Source organism: Xenopus laevis, chromosome 3S (genome assembly GCF_017654675.1).
Source record: "Xenopus laevis strain J_2021 chromosome 3S, Xenopus_laevis_v10.1, whole genome shotgun sequence".
NCBI classification, from domain to species: Eukaryota; Metazoa; Chordata; class Amphibia; order Anura; family Pipidae; genus Xenopus; species Xenopus laevis.
Genome location: NC_054376.1, coordinates 89,100,808 through 89,120,492, shown reverse-complemented (window position 1 = coordinate 89,120,492; position 19,685 = coordinate 89,100,808). Strand labels below are relative to the sequence as shown.

Here is a 19,685-nt window from a genome sequence, read left to right as displayed (position 1 = left end):
GCAGCCCAGAGCACTTGCTGTGAATCAACAGCAAAGAAGATGATGTGCTACTGAAGGCATCTTTAAAGGCACATATACTCGCTGATAAAGAGCTGTGTTGGACTTGTATAGAAAGTCAAGACAGGCAGATTTATCAAAGTGTGAATTTAGAACTCACTCACTTTCGATGCATTTCCTATAAGATTTTTTTTTTTTTTTTATAACTTGTTTTTTATTGTAAATGACAAGGTACAGTCACAACGGATTTTTATACATGGTTCCATAAAGCGGAGAGTATAGTAATTGTGATTTCGAATACGTAGCATTTCAATAACATTTTAATAACATTAGAAACATTCAGCTCAGTCATGGCTTATAGCATTGGGGGGGTAGGATCTGTGGGGATTAGTTCTGATAGGAGGTTAGTAGTCTGTTGGTTAGATGGCTTCTGGGAGGCGCGGTATCGGGGCTTGATAGCTCTTGTTGTAATGTTGCTAGATATTGGGATGATTCCACGACCAAAGGATGATCCTTGAGAAGTTCCATGTCATACCAAGACGTATGTCTAAAGGTATAGATTGTGAGGCATTTGATGTGTTGTGGGAGGTGTGCTATGTAGGTAGACCAGGTGTTAAAGAATTTTGATGTGTTGTGTTCCTTTCTGGTTATAGTTTCCAACCAGTCCTATAAGATTTTTTAAAAGCATATTTATCCAATGGTGAACTCCATTGATAATTACGATTCTAAAAATCTCACAGGAGCTACACAATGCTACATTCCAAGTGCTTTTATAAAGTTACTGAACCCTTGATATGATTTATAATAGTGTTAGAAATTTTACTAGGGGGGTGGGATATATTATCCTATATAATCTGCAGTGGTATGTGTTAATGCTCGTCAGTGTGGCATTTGGCACTAACACAGCCTACCTATCAAAGCAGCCTGACAGTAGTTGTGGTGACAGGCAGGTGTTGTTATATTGAGGCTATAATTCCCCAGATGCTACAGGTTATTATAACCTCAATATTATGCCAGAGTTTCAGGGTACAGGGAGTTACACCAAAATTGCGCAGGCATGCTTAATGCCAACCACATAATGAATGTGGAGGCTGGGTCAGAAAAGTGTTTTTGGCAGGGATGCATTCACATATGTACATATATATTGGTCCTTGAAAGGCAGATAATTATATTACTAGTATGCAACCCCATCCCTTCCATGTTTGTTGTGATTGTTTTGTTAGTGAGAGTCCATTATGCCGGAGGATTATCTGTGCATTATTTCCTGTTTGCTCTGTAGACAAAAACTATGTTCTGCAGAAGTCCTATTCATTGAACTCATGTTGAACAAAAGGTGTATACATATATGGGATCTGTTAACTGGAAACCGGTTATCCAGTAAGCTCCAGATTAAAGAAAAGCTAACTCCCATAGATTCCATTTTATACAAATAATGCATATTTGTAAAAATGATTTCCTTGTATATTATAATAAAACAGTACCTTGTACTTGATCCAAACTAAGATATAATTAATCCTTATCGGAGGCAAAACCAGCCTATTGGGTTTATTTAATGTTTACATGATTTTCTAGTAGGGCAGGATTCGGATTTGACCGAATCCTTCTGCCCGGCCTAACCAAATCCTAATTTGCATATGCAAATTAGGGGTGGGGAGGAAAATTGTGTGACTTTTTGTAAAAAAACAAGGAAGTAAAAAATGTTTTCCCCTTCCCACCCCTAATTTGCATATGCAAAGTAGGATTTGGTTCGGTATTCAGCCGAATATTTAGAGAAGAATTCGGGTGTTTGGCTGAATCCAAAATAGTGGATTCCGTGCATCCCTATTTTCTAGTAGATTCGGGTTGTATATATATATTTATATCACCATATAACAACGCCATGTGAACTGTGTGGTTAAGATGAGTGGATCCTAACTTGTATGGCCAGCTTCAAAGTAAGACAATAACTGGTTGTTTTTTTTTTTGGGTTTTTTTTTAAATGCGTCTAAATGTGTCTAGCCTTATTGTCCGCATGCATTACAGCAGCAATATGTTGCCTGTCAAAACCAAGTTTTGTGCATCAGGAACTTTTGAGCACAGTTAGTGCAAAGCTGGTGACTGCAGGAGGTCCTAATTTGAATCAGTTTGGCGTTAGGCCTGCTTTCCTGTCTGCAGTTATATTTATTAAATTTACAGTTTCTGTAATCTGGTTTAATCGGCTTTCTGAAAATAATAAAACTGACCATCTAAGCTGAGGCAGTATGAAAATTCCATGAGCAATTTTTTAATAGAATAAGGTACAGGTATGGGATCCGTTATCCAGAAACCCGTTATCCAGAAAGCTCCGAATTATGGAAAGGACGTCTCCAATAGATTCCATTTTATAAAAATAATCCACATTTTTGAAAATAATTTCCCTTTTCTCTGTAATAATAAAACAGTACCTTGTACTTGATCCAAACTAAGATATAATTAATCCTCATTATAAGCAAAAACAGCTTCTTTGGTTTAATTAATGTTTACATGATTTTCTAGTAGACTTATGGTATGAAGATCCAAATTACGGAAAGATCTGTTATCCAGAAAACCCCAGGTCCTGAGCTCTCTGGATAACAGGTCCTATACCTGTACTTAATGATCAATGAAAACCTCTTAGTGATGAAGACTTTATCTATATGTGTGACTTCAGGTTAATACCAATAAAGAGGTGTTATAGATCTGTTCTTTATCATGTACTTACTACTATCATATCACAATGATACACCCATCATGTCTGACGTTTAGCATTATTTACTTAACATACTACATCTGCTGAGTGTGCATTGTCTTGTCCTGTCCCTGCACTATGCTGTCCTGTCTTGCAGGAGTTGCATATTTTTGCACTATTTGTCTGTTGTCCATGTTGTGTGTAGCACCATGGTCCTAGAGGAACATTGTTTCATTTCACTGTGTACGGTACAAACGTATATGGATGAAATAACAATAAACTCACTTTTGACTCTTATCATGTCCCTGCTTCCTTGAATTTTTGCCAGGTATCTGTATGCTTTGGCATGCAGCTGTGAAAATGCAGAAACAATGTGTCGCTACCTCAGCTGTATAGTGAGTTTGACCTTTTAGTCTCTTTGACTATAATGCAATACTTGCCCACCAGTGTTCACTGGGCACTAGGCTTATGTTTATGACATGGAGTATCTGCATTCTTGTTGGGCATTTAGCATGGGTTAAACTGTGCTAACAGATCTGACATCTAGGGTCCAAAGGGGGATGATGGAAGCATTTAAAGGGCCAGGACGATGATTTCTAAAGCTAGAAAATCGGATATTTATGTTCTGGTGTATTCTATAAGATAGTACAGGTATAGGATCCGTTATCGGGAAACCTGTTATCCCAAAAGTTCTGAATTACGGAAAGGCCATCTCCCATAGACTCCAATATAATCAAATAATCCAAATTTTTTTAAATTAATTTCCTTTTTCTCTGTAATAATAAAACACTACTTTGTACTTGACCAACTAAGATATAGTTAATCCTTAAAGGACCAGTAACATCAAAAAATGAAATTGTTTTAAAGTGATAAAAATAAAATGCAGTGTTGCCCTGCACTAGTAAAACTGCAGTGTTTCCTTCAGAAACTGTGCTAACAGATCTGACATCTGACAAATGATTTCCTTAGAAACGGTGACAAGTGCTGTCATCAGTTATAAATGGTGAGTAGTGATGTAATTTTGTCACATGACTCACTAAAACTTGTGTATTATAATAAATAAAGCACCCCTTGTAAAATATGAGGATATTCGAAGAAACTTCGGCCTTGCGCTTTTATATGGTCAAGGAACTCCTCGGTAACTTGTAATATCCTTATATTTTACAATAGGGGGTACTTTATTCAAAATTCAAAAAAAAAAAAATATATATATACCGTATATACTCGTGTATAAGCCGACCCGCGTATAAGCCGAGGTACCTAATTTTACCTATGAAACCCAGAAAAACGCATTGACTCGCGTATAAGCCTAGACACAACTCAGAAAAGTCTCAGAAATATCAAACAGTCGGTTTAATGTTAAAAATCAAGCCATGATGCTTAAAACATTAATTCATAAAAACAAGCACAAGTTTAAAAAAAAAATGTAATTGATTGGCCAGGCAGCAGCTAGTCGTACCCATCTCATAACAAAGGGAACAAACATCCCAACAGATCCACTCAATAGCCACATATATAAATAAAATACAGGTGCTAAGAGCAGCAGTGATAGATAGATAGATGATAGATATGGGGCTAGCCAGGATAGTACAGTATGTAGTAGACAGTAGGAAGACAAAAAGTTAGGGGCCACAGGGAAACAGTAGAAGGCATGTTCCCCAGCGACTCTACCCCTAACCATACAGAGTGGCTGCTTCCCCCAGTTACCGTAAGTAGAAGGCGTCGTCAGGAGGTGTCAGGCCCCGTCATGTGTAGCGACAGGGGGTGCCGGCTTTACTTCTAGCCCCCAACCAACTCAACTGCACACACAACATTCCACCACCGGGCCCAAGGCGGCTTAGAGGGAGGCGGGGGAGCCATTTTTACTTCCCAACCATCTCTCCTGAAAGTTTTTTTTACACGCGATCGATGCCGGCTCCCCTGCACTGCGTTGGAGAATAAAGAGCGACTGCGCCAAGATAGAAGGAAAGCACCGAATGTAAAGCCTACCTGGCCGCAAGCAAATCCGGGCGTAAGGAAGGTCCAGCGTAGAAATTCAAATCCCGTAATATCGGATCCCTCACCTCCCTCTCCCATAGCGCATCAGGACTCTGTGACTGACGATCGCCGCCCGGAGCAGGTCCAGGAGCTCCGGGCGGCGCGTCCTTCCCTGCCGGCATCGCTCCCAAAATGGCGGCGCCCATGGCCGCCACGTGGGTAGCGGCGCCGGCGCCTCCTGATCGTCAGTCACAGAGTCCTGATGCGCTATGGGAGAGGGAGGTGAGGGATCCGGTGAGGGATTGGCGTATGACCTGCGTATAAGCCGAGGTCGAGTTTTTCAGCACATTTTGGGTGCTGAAAAACTCGGCTTATACGCGAGTATATACGGTATATGTATAGACACACACACACACACACACACACACACACACACACACACACACACACACACACACACACACACACACACACACACACACACACACACACACACACACACACACACACACACACACACACACACACACACACACACACACACACACACACACACACACACTGAAATATTATAAATAAAGCATAATAATGAACCACCCCAGCAGGTTTTCTTTCTGTGCTGTAGGTACTAATGTAGATACAGTTTCAGGAGCTACTGTTCTTCTCATAATAGCAGAGTTTAAAAGACTGTATGATCCCCCCCCCCCCCCCCCCCCCAGGGAAGCAGAGCAGCTATTAGTGGCTGAAGGTCGGAGAACACAGACAAGAACCCAGTTACCTTAGACTTGGCTTAGTTCCAACTTTGGACGTGACATTGACTGTCTTGTGTTGTACAAGAGACACATTTGTATTGTTATCCACAGAATGTTGTACATAACACTTGCCACATAGTAATATTCACTTCTTGTCCTGATTTCAATCACTTATAATAGCATGCAGTACTGGACACAATCCAAAGCATGTACTCTTGAAAGTGTGTGCGGTGCAGTTCTTACTTTAAAATCTATATCTGGCTGTGATTGCTTTTAGCACAGCACACTAACAGTAGCTGAACTCTGAATAATATCTCTGTTCTTTCATGAGTCTGTTTGCCCAGGTAAGTCAATAAGGATATCAGCTGCTGTTAACCTCTGTTCTCTTAATGTAAATGGACAGATGTTACAAAAGTTTTTTTACCTGCAGCATTGAGATAAGTACACTTTGTGTATACAAGAAACACTACCTAGCACATAAATCTGCTCTTTTTTGTGTTTGTACTACCTTTCAAGGTTTCCTGGTGTGCACTTAGTGAAATTGGTATCCTTAGTAATATAAAAAATAACATGAGGCTTTGCAAGGTTTAAATGCCAAAAAACATAAATTGCAAGGGGAACCCAGCATAAAATGCATTTTATCTCATTTAGGAATGCTGATTTAGAGGTCTAGTGGAAAACATTAGCCCTTAGTGTAAGGTCACACCTGGATATTTGGGGAGATTTAGTCAGGGGCTAATTGCATCGTCTTTGGAGTGACTAATCTCCCCGAACAGCTTCCGCCTGCTAGAATGAGAAATCGCCTGCGGCATGGCACTCTCGGCGCTTCGTTTTCTGAAGTTGCCCAAAGTTTGCTCGTGAGGCAACCCAAAACATAATGTACAACATTTCTATGCTACTTCTTTAGTTCTCCTTTAAAAAAACCTCTATATTCCAGTAACTGCTTCCCATGGAGAGATATCGGAGCATTTCTACTAGTCTACTGATTAGATGAACATTGGCCAATTTGCTGTGTCTGATGAGATGTGCCTTTGCTCCCTATGTAGGAACCCTGTGACAGCCTCTGTAACTACTTAGTCAATTCCCATTTTCCCATATCGCAGTCTGTTACCGGAGAACTTGCACAGTATCTGTGTTCCTCTTATGTGGTTACTTGCTAAGTAGGAAGAAATAATATCAGACTAGAATGATGTTTTGTCTGTGAAACAAATATTTTATTCACGCAAGTAAACTATCAATTACTGTCTCCACAAAGTGGCAACCACTTTAACCTTGTGCATTGTGGTCTTTAGTATATAGATAGTTTCCATAGCAGTGTTTGATCAGTTCTAAACAGCTGGACCAAGCTTGAAACAGTCTGCTTCAGGTGGATGTCTTAATAGTGAGGTCACACGGGGCGTTTTTACGTAGCTTTTTTAAAAACAAGTGGTTGAGAATAAATACGCCAATGAAACCACATGCGCATGATAATGTGAGTTTTTCAGCTTGGACTTTTCTTTTCCCAACATGCATTTTTCTCCACAATTCCCGCTTGGAAGATTCTTTATTTGTAAAAAAAACAAAAAAAAACAAGCGGAAACTATGCATGCAAAATGTCGTTGGACTGAATGTCAATACACAGCATAATTACATCACCAGCAGACAGTGACGCAAATATGTATATGTGAATTCCATCTCGCGAGAGTTTGGCCTCCATATTTAAATTATGTGGCGTATTTCAGTAAAGTGTATTTCCAAACCTTTGTATCCTATAAAACGCAAATACTCGCGTCTTGCAGCGGATGTTGACTCGCAAATGCCCAGTGGGAATTGTTAAAGTGTGTATTCCATTATTTTCAGTAGGGCTTCATCTCGCGCGTATTTACTCTCGACCATGTGTTTTTAAAAATGCTACTTAAAAAAGCTCCCTGTGACCTTACACTTTACTTTGTCTGTGAATGAAAGTTTAATTTTCATACCTTGAAGTCTTCATGGCATTTAGTAAACTTGATTTTACATTGCAGTGTTCTAATCCTCTTCTAATCATTTACCCAATATGATGTTTACACTAATAGCGCTGGTGTATATTTTTTTCTTTACAGACAGTCCAGTTTGTCCAAGGAATTTTTGTTGAAAAATATGACCCAACAATAGAAGATTCATACAGAAAGGTTTGTGTTCTGTACTGTGTTTTTATTTTTAGTTAATCCTTATTATCATTATTATTTATCACATAGACAAGTTTATCATTCTTAAAAATTTGATTGAAGCAGCCCAAATTTACTTGTAACCAAGTACATTTGATGTCATACATAAGGGAGACAAACTGGAGAGCTGCTGAATTAAAAGCTAAATAACTCAAATAGCACAAATAATAAAGATGAAAACCAATTGCAAATTGTCTCAGAATATGACTTACTAACTAGGGAATATAATATCAAATTGTGGGTAAACTTCTTTTGCAGTTGAACTTAGCACGTTTGCAAATTAATTTTATTTCTATATTATAGTAATATCATTTGACTCATTTTAGGTTTTCCTAATAAAATACCAGAGCTCCACAGAAGAAACATATAAAATAGGAAACTTCACAGCCATCCGTTCTAGAATGGTAAAAAGCTGTGAGCTCTGGACAACAGGACATTGGACAGGCATCTGGCTGATTAAAAGAGACATTTTTACAAGGTCTCTGAATAAACATCAGTATTTGGTAGTGCTGGACATTTAGGCTGCTATATTTAGAGCAGAGAGAGCAATAAACCGGGAACGTTCAAGAATATTAAACTAAGAACCAAATCGTTACCTATAGCCCTAATTGCACCAGTTTTCTAGAAATTTTATAACGTTCCCTCTTTTACTTTTTACAGCAAGTTGAAGTCGATGGTCAACAATGCATGTTGGAGATCTTGGACACAGCAGGAACGGTATGTTATAGCAAACATTTATGTATACAGAAAGCAAGCCACTATGCTTAAAGTAGCAGTTTGGTTTATTTCTGCATTCCCTGTCCGTGACGGAAGATTTGGCATATAAGGGACATTTTGACCCGTCCTACAGTTTTCTAGCAACCTCGCTAATATTAAGCCTAATCTTTAACAACAGTTTTTATTGCATTTGGCTTTCCAGCCACTATAAATACATATCTTTGTCAGGTAATAAGTTACAATTATTGGGATGAAGGACATCTTGTCAGTGTCCTCTATACCCAGTTTTGTTGGAAACCATTTTGACACAACTGTGGCCAGTTTTGCCTTGGAGATTACTGAATTTAATTGACATCACCACCTGATCAATTTATTAAATCAAACACTTTTCTATGTTTTACGCTGCAGGTAGCATACATTACCTAATAGGCACTTATACGGTTTTGTTTTTATTTCTTACTACAGGAGCAATTCACAGCGATGCGGGATCTGTATATGAAGAATGGACAGGGCTTTGCATTAGTGTACTCTATAACAGCACAGTCCACTTTCAATGACTTGCAGGACCTCAGAGAACAGATACTCCGAGTAAAAGACACTGATGATGTAAGTATTTTGAAGGAGAATATTAAAAGATGGCTTATTATAGATATCCTTTATTATTGCAGGCTGCAGTATTAGGACTGAAAGGGGTGAATCAAGTTTGTTAACTTTTAAGTATGTTATAGAAAATCCTATTTCTAGCAACTTTGCAATTTAGCTTCATTATTTGTTTTAGTTTTTGAATTATTTGGCTTTATCTTCTGCAACTTTCCATCTTTCAAATGGGGGTCACTGTCCCCAGCAGCCATAAAAATATAGCTCTTCAAGGCTACAATTTCATTGTTGTTATTGCTTTTTTTTCCCTTCTCTTTCTAATCACTCCCTATCTTAGTAATAATCCAGTATCTCTTTAAAACCAGTACCTTGTTGCTAAGGTAAATGAGAACCTAGCAACAACATAGCTGCTGAAATTCCAAATTCAAGACCTGCTGAACAAAAAGCTAAATAACGGACAAACCACAAAAAAGAAAACCAAATTAGATTGTCTCAGAACATAATATTAATGTCTATTATTCAAAATCTTATCCCCACACTCAGGCCCCACACCAAGTGATATCCATAATAAATGGCTATTGGTCAGCATTTGTGGGTCAACATACAAAATATAAAATAAAATTGTATGAAAGTTTATTAATGGTATGTGTATGGCCATCACATGGTTACCATATGTTTGAGAAAGCACTGGCATGTTTTTGTACATTTCACTTATGACTAACCAGCATAAAACACTAAAATGTGAAGGATCTATATTTTGAAATAGTCATGTTTCATTATATATTAATTTTACCTGTCCTTTGTTCTCCACCATTTTTTTTTTGCATATGAGTAGGGATGCACCGAATCCAGGATTCGTTTCGGGATTCAGCCAGGATTCGGCCTTTTTCAGCAGGGTTCGGATTCGGCCGAATCCTTCTGCCCAGCCGAACCGAATCCTAATTTGCATATGCAAATTAGAGGCAGAGAGGGAAATTGCGTGACTTTTTCTCACAAAACAAGGAAGTAAAAATTGTTTTCCCCTTCCCACTCCTAATTTGCATATGCAAATTAGGATTTGGTTCGGTATTGGGCCGATTCTTTTACGAAGATTCAGGGGTTTGGTCGAATCCAAAATAGTGGATTTGGTGCATCCCTACATATGAGTAATGCATTTGCTTTATATCAATATCTGACAATACCTGTTATATTTACCACATTTGTACAATACCAGATGCAGAAGCATACATGTGTTTTTAGCTGCAATCAACAGAACCAAACTGTTAAGAGTGGACCATTGACAGACCATTCGACTTTTTCATTTATTGTAATTATTTCTAAAGCTGTCTTTTTTTTGTTCTACCAGTTTATGCTTCAATAGTAATAAAGGGAGAGGGAGTTATTCATGCCTCGGCAATTGTGGCACTGATTCACAGCCGTTTATGGACAGACAGGTGTGATACTCACTGTGTGATTAGCCCATGCACAGACTCCTAAATGAAACTGATGCATTGGGCTATTAAGGAAACCCTTTCGGCGCAAATGCCCCTAACTTGTTAGTCACCCCTCCATGCAGGTCCTCTCTTGCCGAGTTCACGGGCGTGATCTTCGTCCGAGCGCTCTTCTTCCTCTACTGATCGGCGTTTGGCGGTGCATGCGCAGTAGGAGGCATTTGCTGTTAGATCTACTGCGCATGTGCCCGAATTTCACAAAGTTTCCGATTTCTTTTTTCGGATACTTCGGGACTTTCGCCGCATGCACAGTAGATCCAACCGGGCAAATGCCTCCTACTGCGCATGCGCCGCTAAATACAGGAAGAAGAGCGATTGAACAAAGATGGCGCCCGTGAACTCGGTAAGAGAGGACCTGCATGGTGGGGTGACTAACTGGTTAGGGGCTTTTGCCCGGGGGGGGAGGGGTTTTGCAACGAAAGGGTTTCCTTCTCCTTTAAGTCTGATAACTAACTGTACTAGCACTGACCCACTTTTGCTGTCTGCTTTCCCGGGCTGTTTGGGGGGGAGAGGGGAGGTGGCACTCTGCATTTTAGACTGTAGGATACCAGCCAATCGGCAGTTAATCAGACCTGAACTTAAGGGTATCTGCAGGCCTGGATGAAGGGCACTGATTGACTACCCACATAAATCATCAGAAATGAATGGATCTTATACTTTACGCTAGTTCTGTAAAGTGTTGCATGAACATTTTTTAAGCATGAACAGTCGTGACCCTTAGGTCAGGCAGAAACTTTCCTCAGTGTCACACCACATTATTTTTCCTCTTTATGGTCATGTGAGAGGGAATATATGGCTGAAATCCAAGAAAGCTACTTCTTTTCATTATCCATGTCATTTTTATGCTCACTCTAGATTCATATTGAAATGTGCATAGACATGACCTGCCAGTGTATGTGCAACCTCACACTGTCAATATTCTGCTAAACTACAATCCCAGTATCTCACTGACAGGGCAACAAGATTTCATTTTTGTGCCCCCCTCCCTTTTTTTATCCTCTGGAAGTAGTGATGCACCAAATCCACTATTTTGGCCAATTACCGAATCTGAATCCTAATTTGCGTCTGCAAATTAGGATTAGGTTTGTCTGGGCAGAAGGATTCGTCCGAATCCTGCTGAAAAAAGGCATCTCCTGCCCGAATCCCGAACCACATCCTGGCCGAATCCCCAACCGAAACCTGGATTCGGTGTATCCCTATCTGGAAGTAATGTGTTTTGACTGCTAATAATATTTTGTTTTTTATTTTCTATAAAAATGCATTGCATCAATGTTATACTTTATCAAAATTACTAATTCATTCATGTTCTTGTCATTAGATGGGGGGAAAACAATAGATGTTTGTGCAAGGTAATATTTAGCTTTTATGTTGTTCCCTCCCATGAAATTTTCAAGGTGCCAATGATTCTGGTTGGCAACAAGTGCGACTTGGAAGATGAAAGAGTGGTGGGAAAAGAGCAGGGTCAGAATCTAGCAAGACAGTGGAATAACTGTGCGTTTTTGGAGTCTTCTGCTAAATCGAAGATAAATGTCAATGAGGTATGCTTTGCTTTGTGTTGCCCTTTATTTTCCTTATGTGTACACTGAGAAAGTGGTATATATGTAGTTACTAAATAACTGCTGCTCCTATACGAGTATGTTACATAGAGAAGCAGATAGCCAGTGCTTACTTTTCAAATGTAAATCTTAACACCTGGTTCTGCCATTTGCTTAGTGCAGCATTTCATTTTAATGAAGCTCTAAGAAATAACAATTGATGTCCCTTTGTCCTTTGCCGTATGACTACCTATATGACAATGGAGTTAGACCTTTTAGATTCAGTGTTTGCCACTTTTTTTTATTTGCAAGAATCTGTATGGTAGATCTTTGGTAGAGGACCCTGGGGGACAGCTAAAACTAAAAAAAACTAATTTAGTGGTTCAGTGTACAAGGTCGGCCTTTGTATTTTTTTAATAAAACTGATAAATTCTAGAGCTCTTCCAGCTAATTAAACAAGGTTTCTGTCATTTATGTATATTGTATATCAGACTAATCTTTACCAGTGCCAGAAATGGTAGACCCCATTGACGAGTTGTTCACCTTCAAACACTTTTTTCAGTTGGTTTCAAATAGATCAGAAATAAAGACTTTTTCCAATTACTTTCTATTTGTGACCATTTTCTAATATTGGAATATTTGAAAGTTTTATTTTTTTTACCTTCAAAAGCAGCTCTGGGAGGGGAGGTCGCTGACTCTTTAACTGTTCTAAACTGATACATTTAGTTGATATATTTTTTAACTTTGTCCCTGCTGAGCGGAATCCCTGAGTTTAATTAAAAGCAGCTGTTAGAATTGATACAATAGTTGCTAATATTCCACATATACTGCTGAGAAATGCATGAAGTAAATGTATCAATTAAATGGAGCAAATTGTAACAGTTCAGAATGCTCCTGCATCACTGAGCTGTCAGACTGAGAGTCGGGAACTTTAAACTTACATTTTGGAAAAACAAAAACAAAAAAAAAAAAAGATGGAAACCAATTGAAAAAAGTGTTTGTGGTGAAAAATCTGAAAACAACTGAACGGAAAAAAGTGTTTGGAAGTCTTCAACTTGAATACCTTTTAGAACTGCCGCAAATTGCTTTATAAATAGTGTTTCAATTTGTATTGTATCGTCTTTTTTTTGCCTTCATATTATTTATTTGTTTGTATCTACAGATATTTTATGACCTTGTGCGACAGATCAACAGAAAAACCCCCGTCCCAGGCAAGGCACGCAAAAAGTCAACATGTCATCTGCTTTAATATACAGATGTGCTGTAGCTCTGAGCCAGGTAACATCCCTTTTGTTTGTATACAGATTTGTGTGGAATACCATATCATCTGTTTTTCTTTGGGGGGTAATTAAACTTTGGTAGATAAGACATTTACTGTATAAATAATCAAAAAATGATTGCTATTATTTGCTATTACCATTTAACTAGGTGACATTCATTCTGCATTTATCCTGTAAGGTGCAATGGCGTTTAAAATGTAACTAAAATGTATCTACAGTAAATTTCAATCAAATTTCCATCAGAAAACCATTTGCTATATTTTTCTAGGGATGCACCGAATCCACTATTTTGGATTCGGCCGAATCCTTTGTGAAAGATTCGGCCGAATCCTAATTTGCATATTCAAATTAGGGGTGGGAAGGGGAAAACATTTTTTTACTTCCTTGTTTGGTGACAAAAAGTCATGCGATTTCCCTCCCTGCACCTAATTTGCATATGCAAATTAGGATTCTGATTTGGTTTGGCCAGGCAGAAGGATTCTGCCGAATCCTGAACCGAATCCTGGAGTCGGTGCATCCCTATATTTTACTAAAAATGTCAGCGAACCTCCCCTTTAAAGGAACAGTAACATTACAAAATGAAAGCGTTTTGAAGTAATTAAAATATAATGTGCTGTTGCCCTGTACTGGTCAAACTGTTTGCTTCCGAAACTAGATTCTAAAATAAGCTTCCGCATAGCCTTGGGGCAGCCTTTCAAGTTGAAATAGTGCTAAATGGAAGAACTTTAAAGAAATTCATCTTCAAACACCAGTTCAGTTGAGTTCAGATAGATCACCAGAAAAAAATTGTTTCTCCAGTCATTTTCTATTTGTGACCATTTTTCTAATATTGAAGTAAGTTTAATTTTTCACCTAAAGCAGCTCTGGGGGGGGGGGGGGGGTTGCTGACACTTTAATTGTCCTAAATTGATATATCTAGTGGATACATTTGTTATCTTTGTCCCTGCTGAGAAGAATCATTGAGTTTCATTAAAGGCAGCTGTTAGAATTGATGCAATAGTTGCTTATACTCCACAGATACTGCTGATAAATGCAACAACTAATTGTATCAACTAAATGTAGTAAGTTGTACCAGTTCAGAATGCTCCTGGATCACTGAGCTGCAAGACAAACACTAGAGACAGGAACATAAAAGATGGAGAGTGATTGAAAAAAGTCTTTGTTTATGGTGAACAATCTGAAAACAATTGAACTGAAAAAGGTTTTTGGAAGGCGAACAGCCCCTTAAAAGGACCAGTAACATCAATTTTTTTTTAAAAAAAAAATTAGTTTGTATAGAACGAGAAAAAAAACACCAAGACATATTTAACTTTAAAATCGCAAGACATATTTAACTTAAGATCACAAAGTCTTTATTAAGAAATAACTCCGCTTGCGCTTCTCTTCAGACAGGGCGTTGATTTCTCCTCCCTGGCTATCTCCTATAGTAGGCAGGGAGGAGAAATCAAGCGCTGCACAATGGATCGTCGTTTTGTCGTCCTTTTCTGAAGAGGAGCACAAGCGGAGTTATCTTAATAAAGACTATGCGATTTTAAATTTAATATGTCTTTTTTCGTTATATACAAAGGAATTTTTTTAAAAATGTTTTGATGTTACTGGTCCTTTAATAGAATTCTGTAGAACACAATGGGTTAGCTATTACACATGAATCGAAACCCATTATATTCTACAGAGTTTATCTGCTTTGTAATGTAACCTGTACGGTTTTCTTTTGTTAGTTTTTTTTTCCTTCAACTTCAATGGTTGCTTTAGACTTAGTACTACTAGATACAGTATATCATAATGGATGTATGAAAGCCTTGATAGAAATATTGCTTTGTACTTAGTTTTGAAGGCCTGCATTCCTATTATGGCTTGCTTTTTGCCACTGTAAACGACAGTGTTATACAGAGGGACAAATATAGTAAAGTAGAGTGAATGAAGCATGTTGGTGATAGAATCTTGTGGGTGCAGGGTCACTGTGACTGGGCATTTTTTAATTTTTTTTTTTGGAGAATGGTTGGTGCTAAATATAATACAACCCCATTTTACATCCTCTGATTTTAAGTTTTCCCTCATTTTACATTGTTGTTTTGTGGTCCCAAAAATATATTATGCCTAATACATTTCCCTGGATTTTACACCATTTTCTTCTGGTCCCCTGAAAAACGTAAAATGGGGGTTCTAATGTACATAAATACTGAATAAAAAAAGCTGTAATCGTCTGCTTAAAATGTGATGCTTGGTAGTAAGTTAATCTTTGAGCTCGACTAAAAATGATTCTAAACACAAGGCCACAACATTATGGTAACATAAGAACAGAAAAGTACATATCCTGCAATGGGGAGTCAAAGTTTAATGTCTCTGCTGTTGAAAGAATGTCGGCATATAAAAAACATAATTCATCTCTGGGCCATTCTTGGGGTGGAAATCAACTCTGTGCGAGCAGTGACAAGAGGATGATAGACTTGAGCCAAAGCCCTGATCTCAAAGCAGATGAGAGTCTGTGGCACAATTTGAAAACTGAATTCCACATGTGTCTTCCAACTAACCTAAGGGGAAAAAAAAAAAAAAAGCAAGAACAGAGATAAAATTAAATCGAAACCGTCTGCAAACTGGGACATACTCCAAAAGACTTAAAGCTGTAATTGTTGAAAAGGCGGCTTAAAAGGAATGGAGTACCCATTTTTCCCAATATTATTTACTAATGTAAAGAGTTGGGAAAAATTCATTATTTAGTATTTTGAACCGAAAATATCATTGGCAAAAACAGTGTTCAATGTATTTACTGCAATTAGAGAATTAGTAACAGTGTGAATACTTGTGCACAGCACTGATTTAGAATGCTGGTAGTAGACACATGACAATACCCTGCAGATTAATTGGCAATTGTTGCAGGTATCTGGTTTGAAACGTCATGACTGACAAGAATTGTTTTACTTAGACACCTGAAAAGCTTGTAAGTCTCAATTATTTGCATAGTTTCTTCAATATGACATACTACCTCTTTAGCATGTTTAAATGGAAATATGTCAGATTTTCCAGCATTATTAAAAAAAAATTTTTTTAAATCTAAATACTTATAGGTCTGAAGAACTGTTGTTCGACAACAGTGCCAGCATTCCAACTCTATTAACCCTGTCAACGATTTCAATGGACTTTCCTGTGGTGGTACCCTTTACGAAATGGATGAAAGTTGCAAGCTCAGATTGTGCACCATCAAAACCCTGCCCAAAATCACAAGAAAGATGCCTGCTTTGAAATGTTCTTCACGTATGCAACCGGGAACAGCAGAGCCCACATCCAGTATTACTGCTAACAGAGACATTGTTCACCCAGCAATGTTTTTTGCACGTCTGAAAACGTGTACTGTGTTCTTTCACGAGCCCCTCCTCTCTACAGGAGTGTACAATGAAAAGCACCACTATTTTAGCTTACTAAATAAGAAAGTCCAAAGAGCTTCTGTAAAGACTACTCCTGATGATCTTGCATCTTTGGTATTTGTAGCTCCTTGTAACTATTTTTCCTCCCTTTTAAAGAAGTACAAGAGCAACATCCATTGTATTGTACACAGTGCTTCTCATAAATATAACAATGGTTTCCTTTCTTTTCCTTTATTAGTTTTTAGGGAGTCCTGTGGAGAGTAGTGTTGTCCCCTTCTGGCACTGAATGGGATCATTAAATCATTTTTGTTCCTTGTATCTTGTCTTTGTCAACACTTTGCCTTTCATATCCCTTCAAAAGGACACTCCTCGGTTTCTGCTCTTTTATTAATTACAGATTTGATTTCCCCACTCTACGGTTTGTTTACATAGGGAATAATGTTTATAGAAATGTATACAGTGGGGGTCTACAACAAGAAGTGTATGTTTTAAGATGTTTTTTAATGATTTATGATTATTTTGTAAATCATTTTCAGGCTTCTGCAGCTGTAGATTCTCACTGTGCCCCGTAGCCCTCTCCGTGCTTGCTGATGCATACATGTGTTTGCAATACCAAATATACAGATTTAGTACATTTTCCTGTCAGTGCTCGTTTCTCGTGTATTGTTTTGGTTGAGATGTTAAATGGTGGAAGCGTTCAGTGGATGTGAATGTGGGACGTAATTTTAAATCATGTGTAGTTGGTCACCATTCCTGAGTTGCGGTAATTAACCTTTCTGCTCATTTATTTATCAATGCCTCGTTGCTTCGTATGCATTAATGTTTGGGTGTAAAGACTGTGTATATATTCAACAGGGAACCACAGAAATTCAGCTGACCAACCTAATGCTACAACTGCTTGGAGGTGGCCAAATGTAAACTTAAAAGCCTTAAATAAAGTGGTGCAATTTTGTATAATGTAGCATCAGTTCAATAAATTTGGATTGTCATGCAAGTGCTTGCATTATAATTACCTTCCACTATAAAACTTTGCCTAATATTGGAAAAGTTCTTGGTAGACTTTATTTAGGTTCATGCACTGAGGTTTGCACCTGCAGTTCTCAACTACTGCTATGAGTTGCATGTAGAATCCTCTCTATGGCTAGTATGTCGACTTGAGGAGATCCTTTATAAGCGTGCCAATAATAATTGTCTCTTGGATAGTATGAGAGAGGCTCAAGTTGATTTTCTTTACCAAGGGCAGCTTAGTTCAATAGAACATTCCAATTCTAAATCGTTCTACTTAAGTGTATTAATCCATATCTACAGAAGAGGAATGCTGTACACACGCTATAAAGTAAGCACTAATTGTTGGTCTGTTGAACTGCTTAGCTACTCGGAAGGGTCCCATACTTCTGTATGTGCACTTTAAAAAGGGTTGGTATGTGCAAATGATGTGACCTAATTCTCATTATCAATTTTAGCATAATGTGCATCTGAGGGTTTCAGGGGAAATGAATTAAAGATAGTGTTCTGAAGAATATTTTCCATTCTAGTAAAGGAGTCTTTTACAGTTTGTCAGTAACTGCCTAGAACAAATTTTGTTTACCCTTTTACAGTTCATTTCCTCTTTGAACAATGCAGAGAAACCCCTGTTTAGTCTCTTTACATTCCCTTATATGTTTATCTGAGCAACAGAAAAGAGCCATCAAATTTTAGGAATGAGTTCTACTACAACAGGGAACCAGAGACCTACACTAAACAAATTGCCAATGCCTAGCCATTCATTTAAACATATCAAAAGAAATCTTTGGGGAGGCATCAGATAGGCTGAGCTCTAGAATTTGATTTATGCCGAGTTCTATTCTTCTGTGAGTTATCTTTACAAACTGATTTTTTTTATAGGAGAACTTTTAACATTTAAACATGAACATTTAATACAAGCTTTATTACATGGAACTTTCTACATATAATCAAAAATTCTGTAATTATTTGTGAAATAATCAAGGTAATCTCTTCATGCAGGAGTTGCATCAGACTTTAATTGACATTGTCTAGGCACCAATGATGTATTAAAGCGATCAGTCATACTCTGGCTCTGACTCCAGCACAAACAGAGACTGAAGAGAGACAGATTGCTTAGAGGAGGATACAAAGGATTAAACTTCATTATTTCAGAAAAAGTACAGTATTTTCAACTGATATTTTAAAGTATATTTCCACGAGTTCTAAATACATTTTAATTTTCCGGATAGTGTTCTCTCATAGTTGAACGTTTCTAACCATCTATCTATGATATAATAAAGCCCAGTTTCCTCATATTTCAGTGCCAGTCAATCTTGGAACACTTGTAGGGATCCCACCCAGCCAGTATATCACCAGCCTAGTTGGTAAATCATCAGTTAAGGCTCTTGCCAGTAAATTGTCTTTCTCCAGCCAGTTACCTCCTGATCTGCTCTTTTAAACCTATCCATGTGCCAGTCCCCAGCCCGTGACCTCACCAACCCCATCTAACGGGTATTCTAAACCTGCAAAGGTAGCAGGAAGTTTTACAGACTAATTCATGCACCTAGGTCTTTTCTTTTTTAAGTATTATTTCCCCTGAGGATTAAATATAGCGGTTTGAAAAGGTTAACATTTTATGGTAAACATTACAGTTAGATCTGAGACATAGAAGAGAGAATTCTCTGTGAGCTCTTTGTTTTCACTGTGCATGAAAAGTCACTAATTTCCCTTATATCTTGATTTGTTTTTTGTCCAGAAATATACTGAAAGATCAAACCTAAAATGTATTATTTGACCTTTCTTTGACAACTGTTTAATGTTCCACAAGGGTTAATTTATCAACAAACTCACCACAGACTACTTTGCATTATATTTTCTTTCATTTATTTTCAAGTCTGAACTCTGCTTATACACAGACCCAAATAAAATCATGTTCCTTCTCTTTGCAAAGTTGTATGATTGTAGGAATGTGTTTCAGACGTTCCTAGAACTAGTTCTTTCCACAACAACTGTGTATATGACGTTATGTCTGTTATAAGCAAATGTTCTATTGTTGCCAGAACATATTGTTAGAATATGTAGCATTGACAAAGAACATTGTGAACGAAATTATAAACAGTCT

At 37.9% G+C, this 19,685-nt stretch overlaps 1 protein-coding gene across 2 annotated transcripts in view; it reads left to right on the top strand.

Annotated features, from left to right (window-relative positions):
* The window catches only part of LOC108713157 (ras-related protein Rap-1b), a 39,952-nt gene extending 20,443 nt beyond the window's left edge, over positions 1 to 19,509 (top strand). For both annotated transcript variants that reach the window (XM_018255971.2, XM_018255970.2), the window contains exons 3-8: positions 7,494 to 7,562; positions 8,259 to 8,315; positions 8,781 to 8,921; positions 11,797 to 11,940; positions 13,100 to 13,215; positions 16,283 to 19,509. In XM_018255971.2, coding sequence (XP_018111460.1) covers positions 7,494 to 7,562; positions 8,259 to 8,315; positions 8,781 to 8,921; positions 11,797 to 11,940; positions 13,100 to 13,186 — 498 coding nt within the window. In that variant the 3' untranslated portion in view covers positions 13,187 to 13,215; positions 16,283 to 19,509. The remainder of the gene's footprint in view (positions 1 to 7,493; positions 7,563 to 8,258; positions 8,316 to 8,780; positions 8,922 to 11,796; positions 11,941 to 13,099; positions 13,216 to 16,282) is intronic.
* Positions 19,510 to 19,685: the final 176 nt, after the last annotated feature.